At 44.7% G+C, this 26,199-nt stretch overlaps 1 protein-coding gene across 5 annotated transcripts in view; it reads left to right on the top strand.

Annotated features, from left to right (window-relative positions):
• The window catches only part of LOC143989385 (E3 SUMO-protein ligase ZNF451-like), a 155,591-nt gene that overhangs the window by 74,214 nt on the left and 55,178 nt on the right, over nucleotides 1-26,199 (top strand). For 2 of the 5 annotated variants that reach the window (XM_077489505.1, XM_077489502.1), the window contains one exon: nucleotides 12,300-12,427. The exons of 1 other annotated variant lie outside the window; for it this stretch is intronic. Coding sequence is in view for 2 of the 4 variants with exons in the window: in XM_077489502.1 (XP_077345628.1) it covers nucleotides 12,300-12,346 (47 nt within the window). In the remaining 2 variants the exon portion in view is untranslated. Of the gene's footprint in view, nucleotides 1-7,498; nucleotides 7,882-12,299; nucleotides 12,428-26,199 lie in introns of those variants that run through there. 2 more of the 5 variants (XM_077489504.1, XM_077489501.1) reach the window with 1 other exon arrangement.

The following is a 26,199-nucleotide window of genomic DNA, read 5'->3' as shown; positions in this document are numbered from 1 at the left end:
TGGGACCTTCTCATTGGTCCAGAGTTGCTCACATAAGCATTGGCTATCTCCTGAGGCCTCCTAAATGTTCATTGGTTCATAGTTGCCTCAAATTCTGATTGGTTGCACCTAAAGCCTCTTTGCCTACCATGCCCAGGTCTAAAAACTTCCGGGGCCTTTCTGTCTATATTTGTTAAGCAACCTCCTTTGATCCCCAACCCTACCAGTTCTGACATTAGCATGTCAGAAGACCCTTAACCCTAACCAAGTGGTGACAAGTCTGATATGACAGCAAAAAAGTAACTTAATTATCACCTGCCTAAAACATTCAACAGCTTTTGAGAACCAGGAAAAAAGTATTTTTAAAATGTAAGCTGGGCTCATGATATCACAAAATATATAAAGTCCTGTAATAACATATTCATACGTCAATACAAGTATACGCACAACCAAAGAGTTTTTTAAGGGAAAGAAGTGGAATGTTATGCAATGGCCAAGTCAATCACCTGACCTGAATCCGATTGAGCATGCATTTCACTTGCTGAACACAAAACTCAAGGGAAAATGTCCCAAGAACAAGCAGGAACTGAAGACAGTTGCAGAAGAGGCCTGGCAGAGCATCACCAGGAATGAAACCCAGCGTCTGGTGATGTCTATGCATTCCAGACTTCAGGCTGTAGTGGATTGCAAAGGATTTGCAACCAAGTATTAAAAAGTGAAAGTTTGATGGATGATTGTTAATCTGTCCCATTACTTTTGGTCCCTTAAAAAGTGGGAGGCACATATACAAACTGTTGTAAATTCCTACACCGTTCACCTGATTTGGATGTAAATACCCTCAAATTGTGGTGGTGTATAGAGCCAAAAAAAGATTAGAATTGTGTTGATGTCCCAATATTTATGGACCTGACTGTGTAAAATATATAAATATAAATAAATATATATATATATATATATATATATATATATATATATATATATATATATATATATATATATATATTAGGGCTGCAACTAACGATTATTTCCATAATCGATTAATCGGCCGATTATTTTTTCGATTAATTGGTTAAAATCATATTTTTTAAAAAAACGCACTATATGAAAAATAAACGCACAATGTAAAAATGAATCAATTATCAAATGTTGATCTATAAATTATACCACGTGATGAATATATATCTGAGTGCACAATGACTAAATAAAAAAGCCAATACTATTAAAAATATATATATGAAAGAACACTTGTCACAATTGAATTTAACCACTTCCCACCCGGCCAATGCATATATACGGCCGGGTGGGAGCCGTCTACTCCTGATAGGCCGTTCAGGAACGTCCTTCAGAAGTAGCGGGATCGCGCGCGCGCAGCGGCGCGATCCCGATGTGCTCGTGTCACCCGGACACGGCACATCTCAGATCGGCAGGAGGGCTCTGATTGGCCCTCCTGATCACATGACGTCATGTGATGTAAACAAACAGCCGGTTGCTAGGCAATCGGCTCTTCTCTCCTCACACGGAAGTCATCGCTGAGGAGAGGAGAGCAGAATGCTGCAGCCGGCTGATGATCAGTGAGTATGAGCTGTTTTTTACAGCTTTTTACTCACTGATCATCAGTCTAGTGTCAACACACAACACACCACACAGTACAAACACAGTCCCCACACATGTCCCCAAAACATACATGTCTCCAATAATAAAAACATGTCCCCCACATATGTCCCACTAAAATCACATGTCCCAATGATTATCTGCACACATATGTACATGATCATTTGCGTACATATGTCCCTGATCACACAAACCAATTATTATACACTTAACGGAATTTTTTTTACCAAAAACATGTAGCAGAATACATTTTGGCTTAAGTTTATGACAAAATTTGATTTTATTGGATTTCTTTTCAAATAGAAAAAAGAAAATATTGTTTTTTTTCCAAATTTCCGCTTTTTTTGCGCTTATATCGCAAAAATTAAAAAACGGAGTCGTGAATAAATAACACCAAAATAAAGCTCTATTTATGCGAACAAAATGATAACCATTTCATTTGGGTACAGTGTAGCACGACCGCGCAATTGTCATTGAAAGCGCTAGAGCGATGAAAGCTGAAAATTGGGCTGGGAAGGAAGGGGGTGAAAGTGCCCTGTATTGTAGTGGTTAAATTGTGCAGATACAATCATGCAAATATTAGTCCTCTAACAAGATTTGTACATTGCACTTTGCACAGATTTTACAAAAACACACCCACTAATTTCATTTTAATTTTTGTACATTTTACATTTCCTGGGGTTATAAAACATCAGAGTAGAGCGCTTTTACTACCTGTATTTATAACATTGGTATACTGTTCCAACTTTTTGTTGCGAGCCTGGGGTAGTGGCAGCCCTCTTATATCCACTGTTCTTTTGCAGCTTATCCATAGCGCAAACCCCCTGTTTTCTGTTATTATCTGTCCAACTCCGCCCGCTTCAGTCCATACTTTTTCTCTGCCGCTAAAGAAATATCCTGCGCATGCGCTGTTAATAGCATTGAAGTGGCGCATGCGCGGTAAAGGGCCGCCGTCAGCTGTTTCAGTGACGGTATAGTGTCATATTTTGCTGCCTATCGCAGAATGCTACGGAAGTGACGTTGCCGCCAGAAATTGCGTACTGCGCATGCGCATAGCGTTCCAAACACTCGCGCCGTGCGTTCCAACATAGTTTCGGCAATACGGTTCAGCGAAACCATCACATAATGTTACGGAAGTGACGTTACAGACAACACAAACACTGGGCCGTGCGTTACAACACTAATACTTCCCTTGTTACCTAGTATCATTATTTCCCAACCATGCTGAGCTACGTGCCGTGTTAGGTTCTGCATTGCTGGGACTTGTAGTGCCTATCCTGAGCTACCTGCTTCAATGTTCAGTGTCCTCATCCTTATCCCTGTGCTTCAATGTTCAGTATCCTTATCCCTGTGCTTCAATGTTCAGTGTCCTCATCCCTATCCCCGGGCTTCAATGTGCAGTGTCCTCATCCTTATCCCCCTGCTTCAATGTTCAGTGTCCTCATCCCTATCCCCGGGCTTCAATGTTCAGTGTCCTCATCCTTATCCCCCTGCTTCGATGAGGACACTGAACATTGAAGCCTGGGGATAGGGATGAGGACACTGAACATTGGAGCCTGGGGATAGGGATGAGGACACTGAACATTGAAGCCCGGGGATAGGGATGAGGACACTGAACATTGAAGCACAGGGATAAGGAGGACACTGAACATTGAAGCTCGGGGATAGGGATGAGGACACTAAACATTGAAGCAGGGGGATAAGGATGAGGACACTGAACATTGAAGCCTGGGGATAGGGATGAGGACACTGAACATTGAAGCCCGGGGATAAGGATGAGGACACTGAACATTGAAGCCCGGGGATAAGGATGAGGACACTGAACATTGAAGCCCGGGGATAAGGATGAGGACATTGAACATTGAAGCACAGGGATAAGGATGACACTGAACATTGAAGCACAGGGATAAGGATGAGGACACTGAACATTGAAGCATGTAGCTCAGGATAGGCACTACAAGTCCCAGCAATGCAGAACCTAACACGGCACGTAGCTCAGCATGGTTGGGAAATAATGATACTATGTAACAAGGGAAGTATTAGTGTTGTAACGCACGGCCCAGTGTTTGTGTTGTCTGTAACGTCACTTCCGTAACAGTATGTGATGGTTTCGCTGAACAGTATTGCCGAAACTATGTTGGAACGCACGGCGCGAGTGTTTGGAACGCTATGCGCAGTACGCAATTTCTGGCGGCAACGTCACTTCCGTAGCATTCTGCGATAGGCAGCAAAATATGACACTACAACGGAGCCGCTCCGGAAGTGACGGGGTTACAATACAACACCACCGCCGGGTGTGCCAAGATGGCCTCCAGCTCCGGAGCTATGCCGAAGCCGCGGCCATTCCTAAGGCCGCAGCCACGGACCGCTCCGCAGATCGCACGGTGCGGACCGACTAATCGATAATGAAAATCGTTGACAACGATTTTCATTATCGATTATTATCGATGATGTCGATTAATCGTTTCAGCTCTAATTATATATATATATCCACCACAGGCTGTGGCCTACATCAATCACCAAGGGGCTACGAGAATTCGTGCAGCCCAAAAAGAGGTGAATAATGTTCTAGCTTGGGCAGAAAGAAACATTCCTTGTCGATCAGCGATTTTCATTCCAGGCATAGAAAATTGGCAGGCGAACTACTTGAGTCGCCAACAGTTGTTTTCCCGGGAGAACGGTCCCTTCACCCCAACATCTTTCTGTCGATATGTCAAAGATGGGGTGTTCCGGACGTGGATCTGTTCGTGTCCAGATTCAACAACATGGTCGACATCTTTGTGTCAAGGATGTGGGATCCGCTAGCGTGCAGAACAGACACCTTGGTCTTTCCATGGGATCAGTTTTCACTGATCTGTACGTTTCCTCCGGTTCTGCTGCTTCCGCGCCTTCTCTGCAGGATCAAGCAGGAACGGAAAGAGGCGATTCTGGTGGCCCAGAAGATCTTGGCTTGCCGAGATCATAAAGATGGCAGTAGGGGACCTTTGGACCCTTGCCGCTGTGGCCAGACCTTCTCGCACAAGGTCCGGTATTCCATCCTACCTTACAAACTCTAAATTTAACGGTTTGGCTATCGAAACCCACATTCTAAAGGATGGTGGGTTATCTCCTTCAGTAGTGTCTACTTTGGTTAATGCTAGTAAGCCGGCCTCCAGAGTCACATACTATAGAGTCTGGAAGGTATATGTCTCCTTGTGTGGATCCAGGGTTGGCACCCCAGGAAGTATGTCATGGGTAGGATCCTTGAATTCCTGCAAATGGGGTTGGAAATTAAGCTAGCCTTGAGTACTATCAAGGGCCAGGTCTCGGCCTTATCGGTATTCTTTCAACGGCTTCTCACTCTCTGATACGTAGCTTTATTCAGGGGGTAACACGGATTAAACCTCCCGTCAGGGCAACCCTGAATCCTTGGGATTTGAATTTAGTCTTGTCGGCTTTACAGAAACAGCCTTTTGAGCCAATACGGGGAATTTCCTTGGTTCTTTTTACGAGAAAAATTATCTTTTTGGTTGCCATATCCTCTGCCAGAAGGATATCGGAATTGGCAGCTCTGTCTTGTAAAGAGCCATATTTGATTATGCATAAGGATAAGGTGGTATTACGGCCTCATCCTCAATTCCTACCAAAGGTAGTGACGGGTTTTCATTTAAACCAGGATATTGTTCTGCCTTCTTTCTTCTCAGAGCCACGATCTAAGGAAGAGAAGCCACTACATTCCCTTGATGTAGTGAGAGCGGTCAAGGTCTATTTAACCACTTGCTTACTGGGCACTTAAACCCCCCTCAGTCCCAGACCAATTTTCAGCTTTCAGCGCTGATGCACTTTGAATGACAATTGCGCGGGCATACAACACTGTACCCAAATGAAATTTCTATCATTTTTTTCCCACAAATAGAGCTTTCTTTTGGTGGTATTTAGTTACAGCTCGGAGTTTTATTTTTTGCTAAACAAACAAAAAAAGATGCAAAAAAAAATAAAAAATCATGTTTTAATAGTTTGTTATAAAATTTTGCAAACGGGTCATTTTTCTCCTTCATTGAAGTGCGCTGATAAGGCGGCACTGATAGGCTGCATTGGTGGGCACTGATAGGCTGCATTGGTGGGCACTGATGGGCTGCATTGGTGGGCACTGATGGGCTGCATTGGTGGGCACTGATGGGCTGCATTGGTGGGCACTGATGGGCTGCATTGGTGGGCACTGATAGGCTGCATTGGTGGGCACTGATAGGCTGCACTTGTGGGCACTGATAGGCATAGTTAAGGCGGCACTAATAGGCACAGATAAGGCGGCACCGATGGGCACAGATAAGGCGGCACTGATGGGCACAGATAAGATGGCACGGATGGGTGGCACGGATGGGTGGCACGGATGGGCACTGATAGGTACCACAGATAGATGGGACTGATGGGCACTGATAGGTGGCACTGATAGGTGGCTCTGATAGGTGGCACTGCTGGGCACTGATGGGCGGCACTGCTGGGCACTGATGGGCGGCACTGCTGGGCACTGATGGGCGGCACTGGGGTGCAGCACCTTTGAGGCAGATTGGGTGGCACTGTGGGGTGGCACTGTGGGGTGGCACTGTGGGCATTATGGGCACAGACGGGGGGCACTTACTTTTACTTTGTTATTTTTCAGGATGGCACTGCGGGAGGCAGGTGGGCACTGGCAGGTGGCATGTGGTGCCTTTCATTGCTGGCCGTGATCGGGACTGATGTCCCGATCACGGCCGCCGGTGATCGGCTTTTTTTTTTTCTCCTCGCGCTGTCAGCGCGAGGAGGAATAATAGCCGATTACCGGCTCCGTTCTATCACATGATCAGCTGTCATTGGCTGACAGCTGATCACGTGATAAGGGGTCGGGATCGACCCCTTACACGGATCGGTGATCAGGCGAGTCTCACGTTCTCGCCGATCACAGAGCGCGGGGCGCGCAGGCCGCTCGTAACCAGGACGACGTCAATAGACGTAGTCCTGGAAATCTAGGTCCGCGCTAATGCCGTCATTCGGCAATAGCGCGGTACCCAAGTGGTTAAAGAAGACCGCTGAGATTCACAAAACATGTTTTGTTTGTACTGCCAGAAGGTCCTAAAATAGGACAGGCAGTATCAAAATCTACTATTTCCAAATGGATTCTTCAAGTGATTGTTCAAGCTTATGGTCTAAAGAAGAAAATTCTTCCTTTTCATGTTAAAGCGCACTCCACCAGGGCTGTTGGTTGGGCGGTGCATCACGTGGCCTCCATGGCTCAGATCTACAATGCCGCAACTTGGTATTCAGTTCGTACATTTACCAGATTCTATCAAATTGATGTAAAAAGGTCATGAGGATATTGCCTTTGGGTGTAGTGTACTGCAGCCTGCAGTAAAAGTCCTCTAGCCTCTTAATGCCCTAACTTTTGTTGTCTCCCTCCCTTCAGTTGCCATTGCTATGGGACTTCTCACATAGTAACTACTATGGCTCTGTGTCCCCTGATGTATGAAAACAGGATTTTTAAAAACGGCTTACCTGTAAAATCCTTTTCTTTGAAGTACATCAGGGGACACAGAGGTCCCTCCTTTCTTTGGTATACACGTATATTGCTTGGCTACAAAACTGAGGTACTCCCAGTAGTGGGAGGGGTTGTATAGGGAGCGCACTTCTTGTCTTAGGGTGTTCCAGTGTCCATCACCTGAAGGTGGCCTATAACCCACATAGTAATTACTACTTGTACTTTAAAGAAAAAAGGATTTTACATGTAAACTGTTTTTAAAAATCCTGTTTTTAATCTGGGTCTTTTTTGTTCTGGTGAGTTTCATGAGCAATTATTAAGCTATTCCTATTGTTCTGTAATCCACTTTTTGTAGGCTTTAATACATAGTTGTTGCTATTTACCAAGACTCATAATGTTTCTGTCTCCTCCAATTAGGATCGCAGGATCCTGGAAACAACTGGGTTAAATTGCTCCCTAGGGGAAGATCGGATACTGCCAAATGAAACCTGTAGGCTCCTCCAGGGTATAACCCCTTCCAGTCCTAGGAGAATAGACCTCTATCCAGCTCTCCTGATTTCATCACTAAAGCCACCCATACATGGATCAAAGCTTGCCAAGTTTAACAGGGACCAGCTGAATCTTTATCCTTGTATGAGCACTTTGGACTACCGATCAACTTCTGCACAAATGCCCTGACGTATTTTCCCCGCCCGATTAACACTGCAGGCCGTAGCCTGCAACATTGATCAGTGTATTCTGACTGAAGGGAAGTCTCTCTGTTAGAATAAAAATAGCTCAGCTAGAAAGATTACCCTATATACATTGTGTGTGGATTGGCTTATTAAGTTACTTGTTTTTTTTTTTTTTTTTTTTTTTCAACCTGCTCGTTGAATTAAATTGACTCGTCTATGGGTTGGCTTATGCTGGCCATACACTATACAAAAAATTGGCCACAATTCGGTCACTTAGACAGTTTGTTAGTTTTTGGGCAGTTAATAGGCACACAATCATTGGGGACATTTTTGAGCTGAAAAAAACGAAGGACAAGTTTGAAAATTTTCTGCTGAACGATAAATTGAAAGGTTAATGTGTTTCCTGTCCGAACTGTCTGCACTAGGTATATGTAAAAAAAAAAAAAAAAAAATGGTTTCATTTATGTCCACTGAACGATTTATCGGTCATTACATGATGGCACTATCATTTGCACTTATGGCGGAATGTTCGTTTTTCAAAAATGGGTTCGGCCAATTTTTCATATAGTGTATGGCCAGCATTAGTCTTTGCAAAATTTGTGAATTCTTCAGTTTACAGCTGCTGATGGATTTAGAACAGCCTTGCTGGATGTGAGCATGCTTGTTGGATCCATTGCAACATGCCCTACCAAGCTTAGTTCCTGCAGGATGAGCCTGGAAGTACCTTCTGAGTGTTGGCACCTGCTTAGTGTGCTTCCCAGCCTAAACTGTTTTTGTCACTTTGGTGTGGTTTCCAAGTTCATAGGTGTGGATTTAATGTAGCTTGACCCAGTCTCCATCACTTTAACGTGAGTAGGCTGTGTGCATGTGGGCTGAGCACCAGATCAGGAATCCTCTCTGATTTAAGTCTCTAAGGTGGATTTACCATCTTCTTTAAATGTTTTTTTTCTCTTACGATGTTGGGTTTCAGCTTCAAGACTACTCAACAGATAACTGACTCTAATTGCAGGGGCCTAAAACATACTACCATATCTTCTCTAGTGGTATAGAAGGCTGGTTTGTCAACTACTGTAGCTGCTGTAAGACTGTTGGTGATCCTCTGTTTAGTCTTTTCCATCTGAGCCATGCCCCCAAACAAAGAGAGCTTGGCTACTCTCTGATGTAGTGAGCACTACTCTGAAGTTAAATAACTAGGCTGCTGCTACCGCCAGCTCTGCCTCTGGTCTTCGTTCTATAGACCCTGTAGGTCAGCAAATGTATTCCTCCACCCCGCTGCATTATTATATCTTCTTAATGAGGAATATGGTAAGATGTGTTTCAACCCTGCCTTTTCTTGTTTGAATAGAGTGACTACCATTCCATTGGAAGGTACACTCTTTTAGGCTTAGGCTGACTGGTTCACATATCCCTGCAGCAGCTCAGGCGTGATTTGCACAAGGAGCCCTGTGCGTCTTTTGGTCCATTTTGGGGTCCGAAATTAGGCAGAAATTCGGGCTGAAATCGGACCTGAAACAATGCCACTGCATGCTCGTATGTGAACCCAGCCTAAAGAACCCTTCCTTGACTGGTCTATGTCCCTTTAAGTAAGACTGGACCAACAGCTGATAGATCGCTTAGACCAGATGGCCAGCATATTGTACAAGCTAGTCATGGACATCACTGGTGATAAGAGTACCAGTGGAAAGGACAATCTTGTAAGCCTACGCGATCAATTCCTTCCCAGAAAATATGATTTTTGTACTCCCCATGAAATCCTTTTTCCCCTCACAATCTGTTGTACAATCTAGGTCCCAGCCATCTGTGTTTATGGCCTCTGCACTTGGTACTCCTTTGTAAAGAAACTGAAGCCTGCTTTTCATGGTAGGAGTTATACCCTGGGATAGCCTCCAGTTTTTTGCTTTTCAGTGTCAATTATTCCAATAGGTGGCAGTATAACCCAGTTGTTCCAGAATTGCATGTTCTAAAAAAAAAAAAAAAAAAAAAAGCTATTTCAAGCCAAGAGTTCATAATTGGGGTAGCTTAGTTTTGCATATAAAACAAAATGATTTTGTTTTCTGCAGAAGAGAACCTTTTCTCTCCATTTTTCAGTCGACCCCTGACAATCGCTTTATAGTACTTGTCTGGGCTTATTACCTACATGTAATATGTACTTATTAAACCTTTGAGGCAACTCCAATCCTCACACCTCAACAACCTATTTTTTAGTATTCAAAGAAAGGGTTCCCTTTAATGGTGTTTTTTTTTTCTATTTCTTTTTTTTTTTTGCATGTCATGTTTACATACTTGGAGCCCATTAATATTTGGTATTTTAGTGCACTGTACCAAACCTCTGTAACAAAAGAGCAAGAAAAATATTTTTGCATTAATTGCATGGCTCATACAGCGAGGGGAAAAAAGTATTGATCCCCTGCTGATTTTGTATGTTTACCCACTGAAAAACGATCAGTCTATAATTTTAATGGTAGTTTTATTTTAACAGTGTGAGACAGAATAACAAACGCATTTCAAAAAAGTTATAAATTGATTTGCATTTTAATAAGTGAAATAAGTATTTGATCCCCTATCAATCAGCAAGATTTCTGGCTCCCGGGTGTCTTCTATACAGGTAATGAGCTGAGATTAATATCTCTCTCTTAAAGAGAGGGCTTCTAATCGCAGCATGTTACCTGTATAAAAGACACCTGTCCACAGAAGCAATCAATCAGATTCCAATCTCTTTACCATGGCCAAGACCAAAAGCTGTCCAAGGATGTCGAAGATAAGATTGTAGACCTACACAAGACTGGAATGGGCTACAAGACCATCACCAAGCACCTTGGTGAGAGGGTGACAACAGTTGGTGCAATTATTCGCAAATGGAAGAACACCAATATAACTGTCAATCTCCCTCCATGCAAGATCTCTCCTCATAGAGTTTCAATGATCATGAGAATGGTGAGGAATCGGCCCAGAACTACACAGGAGAATCTTGTCAATTATCTCAAGGCAGCTGGTACTATAGTCACCAAGAAAACAATTGGTAACACACTATGCTCTGAAGGACTGAGATTGTGCAGTGGCTGCAAGATCCCCCTGCTCAAGAGAGCCCATTTATAACACCGTCTGAAGTTTGCTAATGAACATCTGAATGATCCAGAGGAGAACTGGGGGAAAAGTGTTCTGGTCAGATGAGACCAAAATTGAGCTCTTTGGTATCAAATCAACTTGCCGTGTTTGGAGGAGGAGAAATGCTGCCTATGACCCCAAGAACACCATCCATAATAGAGGTTGCTATAAAACTTGCTTTTGGGGGTGTTTTTCTTCTAAGGGGACAGGACAACTTCTCTACATCAAAGAGACGATGTACGGGGCCCATGTACTGTAAAATCTTGGGTGAGAACCTCTTTCCCACAGACCGGACGTTGAAAATGGGTCATGGATGGGTCTTCCAGCAGACAATGACCCAAAACACACAGTCAAGGCAACAAAGGAGTGGCTCAAGAAAAAACGCATTAAGGTCCTGGAGTGGCCTACTGATATCCAGACATTAATCCCATAGAAAATATGTGGAGGGAGCTGAAAGTTGGTTACCAAATGTCAGCCTCGAAACCTTAATGACTTGGAGAGGATCTGAAAAGAGCAGTGGGAAAAAAATCCCTCCTGAGATGTGTGCAAACCTGGTGGCCAGCTACAAGAAACGTCTGACCTCTGTGATTGCCAACAAGGGTTTTGCCACAAAGTAGTACCAAGTCGTGTTTTTGCGAAGGGGTTACTTATTTCACTCATTGCCGATCAATTTATAACTTTAGAAATGCGTTTTTCTCTGGGGGCATTTTTGTTGTTTTTTTTTTTCTGTCTCTCACTGCTAAAATAAACCTACCATTAAAATTATAGGCTGATCATTTGTCAGTGGGCAAACCTACAAAATCAGCAGGGGATCAAATACTTTTTTACCTCACTGTATGCTTGCATTTTATGAAAAAACTTTTTTTTTCTTTTTTTTTTTAATTAAAGCGGTAGTATAGTCTTTTTGAACAACAGTACAGTAGTATGCACTGTTGAGGACTGCCAGACCTTGCCGGGAAAAAGATTCCCTCGCACATGAGCTGGAGTGACGTATCGTCGGTTCGGCCACTCACAGCGACGGAACCACGATACCCGGAAGACACGCCGAGGCAACATGTCAGCTCCCTCGGTGTGGATCAGGTGAGATACCAGCGCCTCATTCTAAGGTGAGTATTTCATAATGAGCTAGTATGCACTGCATACTAGTTCAGTATGCCTTTGCCTTGCAAGCTTTAAAAAAAAAAAGTGCAGGTTTACTACCGCTTTAAGAACAAGGGTGTACCATATGTTAAACACTGTATAAAGGCTGCTTGTATGCCTTGTCAAGATAGTCAGAAAGACACCTCTTCCTAGAAAGCCTATGGAAAAACACATGTGTAAATGGGTTTTTATCATGACACTTTTTTGTGATTAAAATCTACTATGAAGAATTGTTTTCTTGAGCATAAAGTCTGTAATTGAACAGGCTGATTTTAATATGTATAATTCCTTTCCTACAGATGCTGCTATTAAGGAAGCAATGAGAAGAAGCCTACTGGATATGTAATTCTTTTTGGAATGGATCTTTAACACTGGTCCTGGTTTCTTATAAAAATAAAAGGAATGTTTGTTTTCAGTGCTGCTAAGAGCTCAATGCCTTAAATTAGACTCATGCTTTTTTGTTAACCTAAGCCCATTTAATACTTAAGTGATGTTCATGTCCTGACTTAAATGGGTGTCGTTCTTGGCATTTCCAACTCTGTATCTTGCATTAAACGTGGGATTGCAAACTTAGGATATTGCCATGAAGGGGGATTTGTGAATGGCAATTTGATATCCAATTTCAGGTATACATTGGTCATTCTGTAATATACCGTGTATCAGATTCTCTGAGATCTCTCCTAACAGTAACAACTTATTAGCCAGTATCTGAGTAGGTTCTTTTCAGAACCAAGAGTAATAGTTAAGAAAGATAAAAAAAAATGGTATCACTCGGATCACTTGGTAACTGATAATTGTTGGCTATACAGCTGTCAGATTTGGAGAAGGAAAAACCATGTGCAAGGCTTTAAATTGCTTTATCTTAACAGCTATGCAGGAAAAGTTCTATGTTGCGACTTGGTGCCAGGACTTTCAAAAAAGTGTTTTCAGCTGTCTTCACTGAATTAATTTAAAGTAGAATTACAGAATATCTCTAATCTTAAAACTGCTCCCACCTATACTAATTAACCTGTAGAAGAATGCATATACTCTGGTCCGGTCACATGATCTCTCCTGTGTCAGCCTCACCGGCTACAGGGGAGAGTGAAGAGCGCTCCAGCAATGGCTGGAATTACTGAGTGAGCCAGAACTACATAGCCATAGGCTTACTATTGCCCATCTGTTGTTAGCACTGCCCGCCTCACTGATAGCTGAGGGAAGCCACTCACATGACTGGAGAGCAGCAGCCAGAAAATGAAGTGTATACATTTCTTATATACAGGTTAGTAAAAGAAAGAAGTGGGAGCAGTTTTAACATTAGTGATATTGCAGAATTCCACTTTAAGCTTGGACATAACCATTTCCTAATCTAGCCAAATCAGCTGACTGATGGGGAAAACAATCATCTGAGCAAACCTTGCCCCATTGGTATTGCTGATATATTAACCAGTTGCCGACTGCTGCACGACGATGTACGTCGACAGCATGGCACGGGCAGGCATATTGGCGTACATGTACGTCCCTTGCCTCCCGCGGGTCGGGGGCCCGATCGGGCCCCCGCCCGGTGCCTACGGCAGTCGGTTTTCGTCCGGGAGCGATCCGGGACGAGGGGGCGGCCATTCATTCATGGCCACCCCCTCGCGATCGCTCCCGACGAATAGGAATCCCCCGTGACATCACTTCCTCTCCTGTAATGTAAACACAGGAGAGGAAGTGATGTATTCTCTCCTCCGTGTCGGTATTTTTCGTTCCGACACGGAGAGCGGATCGGTGAGTTGCACCAACACTCTACACACACAGTAGAACATGCCAGGCACACTCACACCCCCCCAATTACCCCTGCCCCCCAGTCACAGTGACACCAATGTAATTTTTTTTTTTTTTTTTTTTTGCATTGGTGTCATTTGTGACTGTAATAACTGTTAGGGCAGTTAGGGTTAGCCCCCTTTAGTTCTAATGTACCCCCCTAACCCCCCCAATAAAGGTTTAACCCCGTGATCACCCCCCGTCGCCAGTGTCACTAAGGCTGGGTTCACATTGCAGCGGTTTATGAGAACGAATGTGATTCGCACCGCACTGCAGTGCAAATCACATCCGATCTCTGTGCGATTCGAGTTCAGCCATTCGCCGCACCCGCCGCAAATTCGCACGGGACCCTTTTTTTGGCCCGCAGCAGAATCGGATCGCATGGGTGTTCACACCATGCGATCCGAGTTTGCAGATCGCACTGCGATATGCGAACTGATCTGGGGGTGTCAGTAACATTTCACTGACACTCCCAGCAGTCCGCATAGGGCAGTGTGAACTGCCGCCGGGAGGCATGCGATGCGGGAACCCGCCGCGGATTCGCGGCGTTTCCGCATCGCTCCAGTGTGAACCCAGCCTAATAAGCGATCATTTTTCTGATCGCCGTATTAGTGTCACAGGTGACGCTAGTTAGGCAGGTAGGTATTTAGGTTCGCCGCAGCTTTTTATAGCGCCAGGGACCCCCATATACTACCGCATAAAGCCCCCTGATTGCCCCCTAGTTAACCCTTTCACCAGTGATCACCATATAACTGTTACAGGTGACGCTGGTTGGTTAGTTATTTTTTTATAGTTTCAGGGCACCCGCCATTTATTACCTAATAAAGGTTTAACCCCCTGATCACCCGGCGGGTGTCATTTGTGACTAATAACTGTTAGGGCAGTTAGGGTTAGCCCCCTTTAGTTCTAAGGTACCCCCCTAACCCCACCAATAAAGGTTTAACCCCGTGATCACCCCCCGTCGCCAGTGTCACTAAGGCTGGGTTCACATTGCAGCGGTTTATGAGAACGGATGTGATTCGCACCGCACTGCAGTGCAAATCACATCCGATCTCTGTGCGATTCGAGTTCAGCTATACAGATAGTATGGCTGAATTCGTGTCGCACCCGCCGCACCCGCCGCAAACTCGCACGGGACCCTTTTTTTGGTCTGCAGCAGAATCGGATCGCATGGGTGTTCACACCATGCGATCCAAGTTTTCAGATCGCACTGCGATATGCGAACTGATCTGGGGGTGTCATTAACATTTCACTGACACTCCCAGCAGTTCGCATAGGGCAGTGTGAACTGCCGCCGGGAGGCATGCGATGCGGGAACCCGCCGCGCATTCGTGACGTTCCCGCATCGCTCCAGTGTGAACCCAGCCTAATAAGCGATCGTTTTTCTGATCGCTGTATTAGTGTCACAGGTGACGCTAGTTAGGCAGGTAGGTATTTAGGTTCGCCGCAGCTTTTTATAGCGCCAGGGACCCCCATATACTACCGCATAAAGCCCCCTGATTGCCCCCTAGTTAACCCTTTCACCAGTGATCACCATATAACTGTTACAGGTGACGCTGGTTGGTTAGTTATTTTTTTATAGTTTCAGGGCACCCGCCATTTATTACCTAGTCTCACTAGTGTACCCCTAAATTTAGGGGTGTCTACTTTCCAAAATGGGGTCATTTGGGGGGGGGTTTGTGCCATCTTGGCATTTTATGGCCTTCAAAACTGTAACGCCCTTAGAAAGCCTGAAGGCGGTGCTTGGTTTTCGGGGCCCCGTACGCGGCTAGGCTCCCAAAAAGTCCCACACATGTGGTATCCCCGTACTCAGGAGAAGCAGCAGAATTTATTTTGGGGTGTCATTTCACATATGCCCATGGCATGCATGAGCAATATATCATTTAGTGACAACTTTTGTGAAAAGAAAAAAAAAGTTTGTAATTTTCCCGCAACTTGTGGCAAAATATAAAATATTCCATGGACTCAACATGCCTCTCAGCAAATAGCTTGGGGTGTCTACTTTCTAAAATGGGGTCATTTGTGGGGGTTTTGTGCCATCTTGGCATTTTATGGCCTTCAAAACTGTAATAGGTAGTGAGAAGTGAACTCAAAAATTTACGCCCTTAGAAAGCCTGAAGGCGGTGCTTGGTTTTCGGGGCCCCGTACGCGGCTAGGCTCCCAAAAAGTCCCACATATGTGGTATCCCCGTACTCAGGAGAAGCAGCAGAATTTATTTTGGGGTGTCATTTCACATATGCCCATAGCATGTGTGAGCAATATATCATTTAGTGACAACTTTGTGTAAAAAAAAAAAAAAAAAATATTTTTTTTTGTCATTATTCAATCGCTTGAGGCAAAAAAATAAAATATTCAATGGGCTCAACATGCCTCTTATCAATTTCCTTAGGGGGTCTACTTTCCAAAATGGGGTCATTTGGGGGGGTTTTGTACTGCCCTGCCATTTTAGCACCTCAAGAAATGAGATAGGCAGTCGTAAACTAAAAGCTGTGTAAATTCCAGAAAACGTACCTTAGTTTGTAGATGTGACAACTTTTGCGCAAACCAATAAATATACAATTATTGACTTTTTTTTTACCAAAGACATGTGGCTGAATACATTTTGGCCTAAATGTATGACTAAAATTGAGTTTATTGGATTTTTCTAATAACAAAAAGTAGAAAATATCATTTTTTTTCAAAATTTGCGGTCTTTTTACGTTTATATCGCAAAAAATAAAAATCGCAGAGGCAATCAAATACCATCAAAAGAAAGCTCTATTTGTGGGAAGAAAAGGACGCAAATTTTGTTTGGGTACAACATTGCATGACCGCGCAATTACCAGTTAAAGCAGCGCAGTGCCAAAGTGTAAAAAGACCTCTGGTCATTTACCAGCAAAATGGTCCGGTCTGAAAGTGGTTAAATAGGTGGTGGTACTGCTGGATGCTTCTGCACTTCCATTCTCTATAGTATATCTATGTATACATACTTGTTTAGTAAGATCCTTTGGGCAGACTTGTCTTGCATGTCGGTGACCATGCAAACCAAGTGTGCAACTCACTGGGATAGTTCCTGTATAGCTGAAATCAACCCTGCACTGAGCATAACTTAATCAAGGTAATGATAAACATGCACAATAAGTTTGTCTGACATTAGGAAGTTCTACTTGCTACCACAGTCTGCTACTGCAGCCTGGTGAAAAGAAAATTCACTTTGGCATATGTATATTCTCCCCTGCCAAAAAAATGCAGTGTTTACCACTTGACCCAGTGCTGTTGATAGGGCAAAGCCCTATCCTTTTTTTATTATTTCTTTATTTTTGAGATTTTCATAAGGTTACAAACAGCTATAATTCCTATGTAGACCATTTCACATGATCCTACATACAACATCATTTCTTATAAAAATTATCTCCCTTTAGCCACCCTCCCCCCCCCCCCCCCCCCCCACCCACCCCTCTCTCACTCGATCCTCCTCCGTGGGGATCCTTTCAACTAGCACTCCACCATCTTCAAATAATTTTCAGTTTTAACAAATAACACCCAGAGACGCCATTTATTCTGATACCTTTCCTCCATATTATCCAGTTTATACATTGACTCTTCAATAATTCGGATCCTTTCAAGTCTTTCTGCCCATTCCCTCATCGAGGGAGGGTCAGATCTTTTCCATCTTAGCGGTATCAATGATTTGGCAGCATTCAATAAGCAGGGAATCAAGGAGTACCCATACTCTCTCTCTCCTTTATCTATATCATGAAATAAGCAAGCCCACGGATCTCTTCTAATCCTTTCCCCTGTTATTTCAAAAATAAATTCAATTACTTTATCCCAAAATGTCTGTATCTTAGGACACAACCACCATATATGAGCAAATGACCCCACCCCCAAGCAACCTCTCCAGCATGACCGAGGGGTCGCGCTGCATATTTTATTTCCTTGTTGTGGGGTTATGTACCATCTTGTTAAAAGTTTATATGACATCTCTCGAGTCTGTGCATCTACGGCCACTGAATAGGTTTGTCTTATTATCCTATTTCTATGATAGTCATCCCTTAAAGACCCGATTTCACTTTCCCATTTTTCTAGATAGGGGGGATAGTTTTGCTCTACTCTTTCTATGAGGATTTTATAAAGTTTTGAAATCCTTTTTTCTAGGCAGTGACGGTTCACTAGTAGCTTCTCCAATGGTCTGAGTTGTTCCTTACCCCGTAATGGCTGTGATAAAGAGTGAATAAAATAATATAATTGGTAATATCTCCATTTATCTAATGGTTTGTGACCCCATTTCCCTATAATTTCCTCATATGTGCACATCCTATTACCTTCCATCACCTCCTGTAGTTTAATATTGTCTTTCTTACCCCACCTACTATAATATAAATATTCATCTTGACCTGGGATAAAAAATTACGTGTCTAATAGTGGCATTAATGGTGAGTTGTAATCCCAGTTATGTCGCTTATTTATTACCGTATATACTCGAGTATAAGCCGAGATTTTCAGCCTCTTTTTTGAGGCTGAAAGTGCCCCCCTCGGCTTATACTCGAGTCATCGCTGTCTGCCCGCTCGATCAGCGTGTCGAGCAGACAGACAGCGGCCATTCTATAGTTCAAAAGCCGCGCCTCCGGCTCCGCCTTCGCCTGTGATAGGCGGAACACTGAATTTCCCAGCAGCCTGTGTTCCGCCTATCACGGACTTCGTATCATCCTCGTACTACGGACGAGGATGATACGATGTACGTGATAGGCGGAACACAGGCTGCTGGGAAATTCAGTGTTCCGCCTATCACAGGCGAAGGCGGCGGCGCAGCTTTTGAATTTTACAATGGCCGCCGAGGCGCCGACGAACGAAGAGGGCACGGGACGGAGGCAAGGCAAGGCACGGCACGGCACGGGACGGAGGCAAGGCAAGGCACGGCGGCGAGGCACGGAGGCAAGGAGGCTCGGCACGGGACGGAGGCTCGGGACAAAGGCTCAGGACACAGGTAGGCTGGACACACACACACACACACACACACACACACACACACACACACACACACACACACACACACACACACACACACACACACACACACACACACACGGATGGATACACACACACACAGGGATGGATGGATGGAGACACACACACACAGGGATGGATGGATGGAGACACACACACACAGGGATGGATGGATGGATGGATGGAGACACACACACACAGGGATGGATGGATACACACACACACAGGGATGGATGGATGGATGGACACACACACACACAGGGATGGATGGACGGACACACAGGGATGGACGGACACACAGGGATGGACGGACACACAGGGATGGACGGACACACACACAGGGATGGACAGGCATGTCTTACCCTCGGCTTATACACGAGTCAATAAGTTTGCCAGTTTTTTTGGGGGTAAATTGGGGGCCTCGGCTTATATTCGGGTCGGCCTATACTCGAGTATATACGGTATGTCCCATATCTGAAATAAATTTTTTGTGAGTGTGTTTGTGCTAAGACCTAATTCTCTGTGCTTTGCAGGGATCCATACTATTTCCCCTAATTCCCTGCTACTTAACTTAATTTCTAATTCAACCCAATCCTTTCCCTTTTTATTATGTATCCAATCTGGTATTCGTGAAATTGCTATAGCCTCATAATATTTTTGGAGATCCGGCATTGCCAGGCCACCCCTCTCTTTACTTCTTATCAGGGAATTCCGTGCCACCCTCGCCGTTTTTTTTTTCCATATAAATCTATTAATCAAGATTTTTAATTTATTTAGATAAACCTGTGGTAAAACTATTGGGATCATTTGGCATGTATAGGTGAAAATTGGCAAAATGAACATTTTGACTACGTTTATTCTCCCTGTCCATGATAGGGCTTTATGTTGACACCTTTCCAGATGTTGTTTAATTTTATTTAGTATGGGAATATAGTTGGCCTCAAAGAGATTACTCATCTCCGAAGTCAATCTTATTCCCAAATATGCCAATTCCCTCCCGCACCATCTAAAGGGGAGTTTGGATTGAAGGATACTCTGCTCAGTTATGGGCAAATTTAAATTCAAGATTTCAGATTTAGATATGTTAACCTTAAAATTAGAGACCTTCCCATAATTTGATAATTCTTCCATTATTGCTGGTATGGAAGACCCGGGGTTGGTGATATAAAGCAAGAGGTCGTCCGCAAATGCTGCCACCTTGAACTCCCTCTCAGCAGCCCATATCCCTTGAATGTTTCGGTTCAACCTAATGTTCAACAGCAGGGGTTCAAGCGATAATATAAATAATATTGGGGACAACGGGCAGCCCTGTCTTGTCCCGTTGAACAACTCAAGGGGACAGGACAGGGTCCCATTTACTCTTATTTTAGCTCTGGGGTGGGTATATAGGGCTTCTATCCAGCCTCTCATCCGCTCCTTCAGTCCATACCTTTCTAGGACTTCAAACAGGAACCCCCACCCCACCCTGTCAAATGCCTTTTCAGCATCAATTGACATGAGTACCGTGGGGGTCCCCCTTCTAACAGCTTCTTGGGATAGCATAATGGTCTTTAGTGTGTTATCCCGACCTTCTCTCCCTTCAATAAATCCAACCTGATCCTGCCGTATCCACTCTGGCACATGCGGTCTTAATCTTTCAGCGATGATTTTTGCAAACAATTTAATATCTGAATTTAGTAAGGAAATTGGCCTATAGCTTTCTACTGCCGTTGGATCCTTTCCCTCTTTCAAGATCAGGACCACATGTGTCAAGAGTGTTTCTTCGCGAAATTTTTCGCCCCTCCCTACTGCATTAAAATAGTCGCATAATTTTGGGACTAGCTGTTTTTGGAATTGCTTATAGTAGGAGATCGGGAAACCATCGGGCCCCGGGCAGCCTCCCTTAGCTGTATTTTTAATCGCCCACTCAACCTCCGCCCTTGTTATTGGGGCTTCTAGTGCTTCCATTTCTAACTGCTTGGCTCTGGGGATATTTATCTGATTTAAATAATCCTTTATCTCCACCCTAGCTCGATCCTTTGCCTTATCCTGTTGCTCGATATTGTACAGACCCCGATAATATGTAAAAAATGTATTCACAATGTCATCTGGCATATTTTGTAGGTCCCCCTCGGCATTCCTTACTTTTGGAATGAAAGTTTTATTTTTATTTTCCTTCACCCTCCTAGCCAACCATTTACCTGATTTATTCCCCCATTGGTACCTTTCTCTTCCCAAAGTATGGTAGGCCATTCTCCTATCCTGCTCCAAGCAATCATCTAACTCTCGTCTTTTTGTTATTAAATCTTGGGAATCCCGAATCCCCCCTGGTCGCCCCATCTGTTCCAGTCTCTGAATTTCTTCGTACAGTAGGGTTTTCTTCCTCTCCCTCTCTCTCTTTTTCCCTGCGCCAATCCCTATTAATGCCCCTCTAACAACTGCCTTATGCGCTTCCCATAATACAGGGCTAGAGGTTCCCGGGATATCATTCAAACTAAAAAATTGTACAATCTCATACTCAATCCTTTCTACTGTCTCTTTATCCTGTATTAGAGATTCATTCAGTCTCCAATTCCCCATCGGTCCACGGTCCCCCCCGATCTCAAGCTGGATCAGCACAGGTGCATGATCTGACACTGTTCTTATCTTTATTTCCGCCTTCCTGAGCGCCCTTAGAAATGAGTGTTCCAAAAAAATATAGTCTATTCGGGAAAAGGAACCGTGGACCGAGGAGAAATATGTGTAATCCCTGTCCCTTGAATGCAGTGTTCTCCAGGTATCATATAACTGATATGCAGTCAGCGCCCTTAAAAGCGTTCTCTGTTTATGTTCAGAAATCCTGGGGCCCACCCCTGTAGTGTCCATTTTAGGGTTCATACTCCAATTGAAATCCCCTGCCAGGATTAGTTTCCCTTCTTTAAAATCTTCTATTTTATTCAGTACTTTCTTCAGAAATCTTCCCGTATTCTTATTTGGGGCATAGATACAAGCAATGTACATTTAAGATTAAACAGTGTGCCCTTTAAACACAGGTATCGACCCTCCGGATCCACTAGGCGCTCATCTAGAACAAATTTCATCGTTCTACTAAAGCCTATCGCAACCCCTCTCGAAAAGGGGGATGGGGAATCCCCATAAAACCACAACGGAAAACTAATCGAATTCAGTCTAACCCCAGAAGTACATGTTATATGCGTCTCTTGCAGGCATACTACATTTGCATCCATATATTGCAGTTCATCATTTATCCTATATCTTTTCCTTTTGGAATTTAACCCCCTAACATTATAGGTGATAACATTAAGAGCTACCATACCTCTCTACCCCGGGGTAGTTCCCCCCTCTCTTTTCTTTTTTTTTTTTCCTTTTTTTTTTTCCCTTCCTTTCCCCCACGTTTACCTTTCCTTTTTGAGCGTCCAGTGGATCCAGTGGTGCCCATCCCCGCTAACCCCTTGGGGGGACCGAGTGAGAGTCCCAGAAAACAACCAAAAACCCTTCCCCGCCCTCTCCCTCCCTCCCTCCCCCTCCCCCCCTGTCCTATAACGGAACGTCTCGTAAGACTGGGTAGGACATCCCCCTTCCCGTTAAGCCTATGGCAATGGTGGGCCGATCTTTGTGTTCGCCTCACCCCCATAGTATCCCTGGGGCTCAGACCCTTATCCGCCCGAAGCCCCCACACACCTTCCCTCCTCCCCTCCCCCACACTCCCCCGCTCTCCGCATGGCCGATTAATTCACCTTAAATCCCATAATCTATTTTCGGCTCCGTCTATTTGGTTGACTCTGCCATTTCCTCCCCTGGGTACTATTCCCCTCACCCCCCAATACATCCTCAACTCCCCATTCTATCTTCGGGACGGGGTGTATGTTTAGCTGCTCGCAAAATTCTGGGAGGTCTTCAGGGAAGCGTAGAACCGCAGATCGTCCCTCTTTTTTCCCTATGAGGCATGCAGGAAATCCCCATTGATATGGGATGTCCGCCGCTCTCAATAATTCAGTGAGTGGTTTTAGGCATCTCCTTCTACCCAGTGTCTCACCCGCTAAATCAGGGTAAATCTGCAGTTCCGTCCCCTCATAGACCACCCCAGACTGTGTTCTCCCTCTATTCATGACTTGCATTTTATCTGCAAAATTATGAAATCTCACTATGACGTCTCGAGGTGCTTCTGTTCTAATCCCCCGGGGTCGGGTTATTCTATGTATTCTATCAATTTTCAATGGGGCTGAGTTTTCTTTATCTAGTAGAGGATTAAAAATCTGTTGGGCTATCTCCTCAAGGGCGGACCCACTATGTGTCTCAGGGAGACCTTTTATCCGTATATTCTTCCTTCTACTTCTATTTTCTAGGTCCTCCAACTTATATCTAATTATTCTGTTTGAACTCCGGAGGGTTGTTATCTGCTCTAATATTCCTTCCATCTTACACTCTTGAGTTTCCACTCTATTTTCTATCTCCTCCACTCTTCCCAAGACCAAACCTATATCACTTCTTATTGTTGCTATATCCGCCCTTAAGGAGATCTCCATTCTTGAGAACATCTCAGAAAGCATCTCCCCGATTTGTGGGGACTGGGGGGTCTCTTTATGGCTGTCTAAAACCACTTCTTCTGCCTCTCTATTACCCATCTCTACCTCCCCCCGAGGATTATTCTGAGCTACTCCTTCTTTCTGCGGGCTTACTACGCTTTTTTTTTTAGGCTCACTTGACTTTGTGGCGGGATTTTTTACCCCCCTGCCTTCTTCCCCCTTCTGCCTACTAGGGCCCACACGAGTTAGTTTTTCTGTTCTGGGGCTACCCGACCCTTCATCCTCTCTAATACTGGAATTTGCAGCCAGATATTTTTGGATTCCAACCGGACTTGTAGCCGGGGTAATCGTCTTATTTACTTTACCTGCCTTACCCCTCATTTTGGTGAGACCAAAACCCCCCTCTCCTTATCTATCAATCACTAGGGGTTTCTCTTTGCTCCTTCCCCCCCAATCTAATATACCTCCCACCCGAACCCTTAGAGATCTCAAGGGGTCTAAAACCACTCACAGTAAGGCCCAGTTAAGGAGAAGAAAAAAAAAAAAAAAAAAAAAAAGCAGAGTGGTGCCCAATTCAGCTGCTCTCCGCACCACAGGTAAATCAACTAACCAAACAATAACGTATATCACAAACAGTTCACCTATAGTGCAAAAGCATAAACAGCGCAGGACTATTAATTATTGATATTATTACAGCTATGACACTGAGTTCATTTTATGTTGAAGATGAATTATCCCACTCCGACACCAAAAAAAAAAAAGGCACCAAAAAAAAATAAAAATAAAAAAAAATTTTTTTAAATCAGGTATGTCCAGTCCTTTGACTATTAAATGGTAGCATACGAAACATTCAAGCAACCAGGGAGAAGTTTTTTTTAGAAAGTTTTTCCTGCCAAGGTATCGCTTGCGTCAGAAATCCAAAAATCAAGGAGCTTCCGATACCTATTGTTCACAGCCGCAAAGCCTTCCTCCTTTGACCATAAAAATACACTATCAACTTGGATTTTATATTTGAAAACCACAGGAAAAAAAAAAGAAGCTGGGAGGGATTAGCAGATAGAACAGGTTCCAGCGGCAGCCAAATTGTTACTTTTCCTCTTCTTATCTCTTTCCCTTCTCCTCTCTGCTTCCACCTATAGCCTGGCTACAGCCGGGTTGGGGTATACGGGAGAGATACTGTCCTTCAGGGTGCAATTTCAGGCACATCCAAAACTATCCAGGAACCACCTTCTTATTCCCAATGGGGGGGGGGGGGGGGGGTAGACACTGGTAAGCCCAAACTATGACCGAGAGATATGCACCTTCTTATCTGGTATACAGTCCTGTATACTATCCTTAGCCACTTCCAGCTTTGGGTTGCCCCTACCCCCGTCTGAGCGCTTGTCTTACCGCAATTCCACCATCATAGATCAGCCGCAGAACGCCACCAGGCACATACGCAGCACCACGGATCCACAGCACCTTTTCTAGCACCAGGTTCCAGACTCCTCTGTCTTCTGATTAGGGGGTCTCCCTCGCTGCAGGGTAGGCATCTGTCAGACCTTCCACCGATTCACTGCCCCAAACAACCGGCTGGCTATCAGCGTTCGTCCCAGCGTTCGACTCAACTGCGCCTGCAAGCTGACTAGGGAGGATCTCGGGGGCCGCCGGAGCCTAGTTTAAAACAGCGCGGCACTGCTGGAGCTCTCCGTGGGCCAATGGCGTTGAACGCAGCCCAGCATCGAGAGCACGAGGAGAGGGAGACGGAGCGAGGCTCTCAGGAGATCCGGCGTGCGGCCGCTCCTACGTCATGGCGCTCCGCCCCGATCGGCAAAGCCCTATCCTTGTACAAATACGTACTTTTAGAAAAGCTGTGCTTGTATAGACCTTTTTTTGGGAGAGTCCGGAATTTTAGTATTTTTGCTTTGTTCTTGGTGCAGGCTTTTTTTTTTAAAAATGGATCATGCTCTTAAAATGTAGTGTGCTACTGTTGGCATCTGTTTCTGAAAATGCAAGGTACTTGGCTGTCATGCTGATGCAGTGTACAAACTAGAAAAGAGGGGGGGGGGGGGGGCTGGGTGGGACTTTATATGGAGCGTGGCTAGGTATTGAGGTATGCAATCACATGGTGGTAATTCCACAGGAATATGCATTATATGATTAACCAGTTGCCGACCGCCGCACGCCGATGTACGTCGGTACAATGGCACGGGCAGGCATAAGGACATACATGTACGTCCCTTGCCTCCCGCGGGTCGGGGGCCCGATCGGGCCCCCGCCCGGTGCCTGCGGCGGTCGGTATTCGTACGGGAGCGATCCCGGACGAGGGGACGGCCATTCATTCATGGCCACCCCCTCGCGATCGCTCCCGACGAATAGAAATCCCCGGTGACATCACTTCCTCTCCTGTAATGTAAACACAGGAGAGGAAGTGATGTATTCTCTCCTCCGTGTCGGTATTTTTCGTTCCGACACGGAGGAGAGCGGATCAGTAAGTTGCACCAACACTCTACACACACAGTAGAACATGCCAGGCACACTCACACCCCCCCTTTACCCCCCGATCACCCCCCCAATTACCCCTGCCCCCCAGTCACAGTGACACCAATGTCATTTTTTTTTTTTTTTTTTTTTTTTTTTTGCATTGGTGTCATTTGTGACTGTAATAACTGTTAGGGCAGTTAGAGTTAGCCCCCTTTAGTTCTAATGTACCCCCCTAACCCCCCCAATAAAGGTTTAACCCCGTGATCACCCCCCGTCGCCAGTGTCACTAAGGCTGGGTTCACATTGCAGCGGTTTATGAGAACGAATGTGATTCGCACTGCAGTGCAAATCACATCCGATCTCTGTGCGATTCGAGTTCAGCCATCCGCCGCACCCGCCGCAAATTCGCACGGGACCCTTTTTTTGGCCCGCAGCAGAATCGGATCGCATGGGTGTTCAC

Source organism: Lithobates pipiens, unplaced genomic scaffold (genome assembly GCF_037356315.1).
Source record: "Lithobates pipiens isolate NorthernLeopardFrog02 unplaced genomic scaffold, aLitPip1_a1.2 Scaffold_18, whole genome shotgun sequence".
NCBI classification, from domain to species: Eukaryota; Metazoa; Chordata; class Amphibia; order Anura; family Ranidae; genus Lithobates; species Lithobates pipiens.
This window is presented reverse-complemented; position numbering and strand designations above follow the sequence as displayed.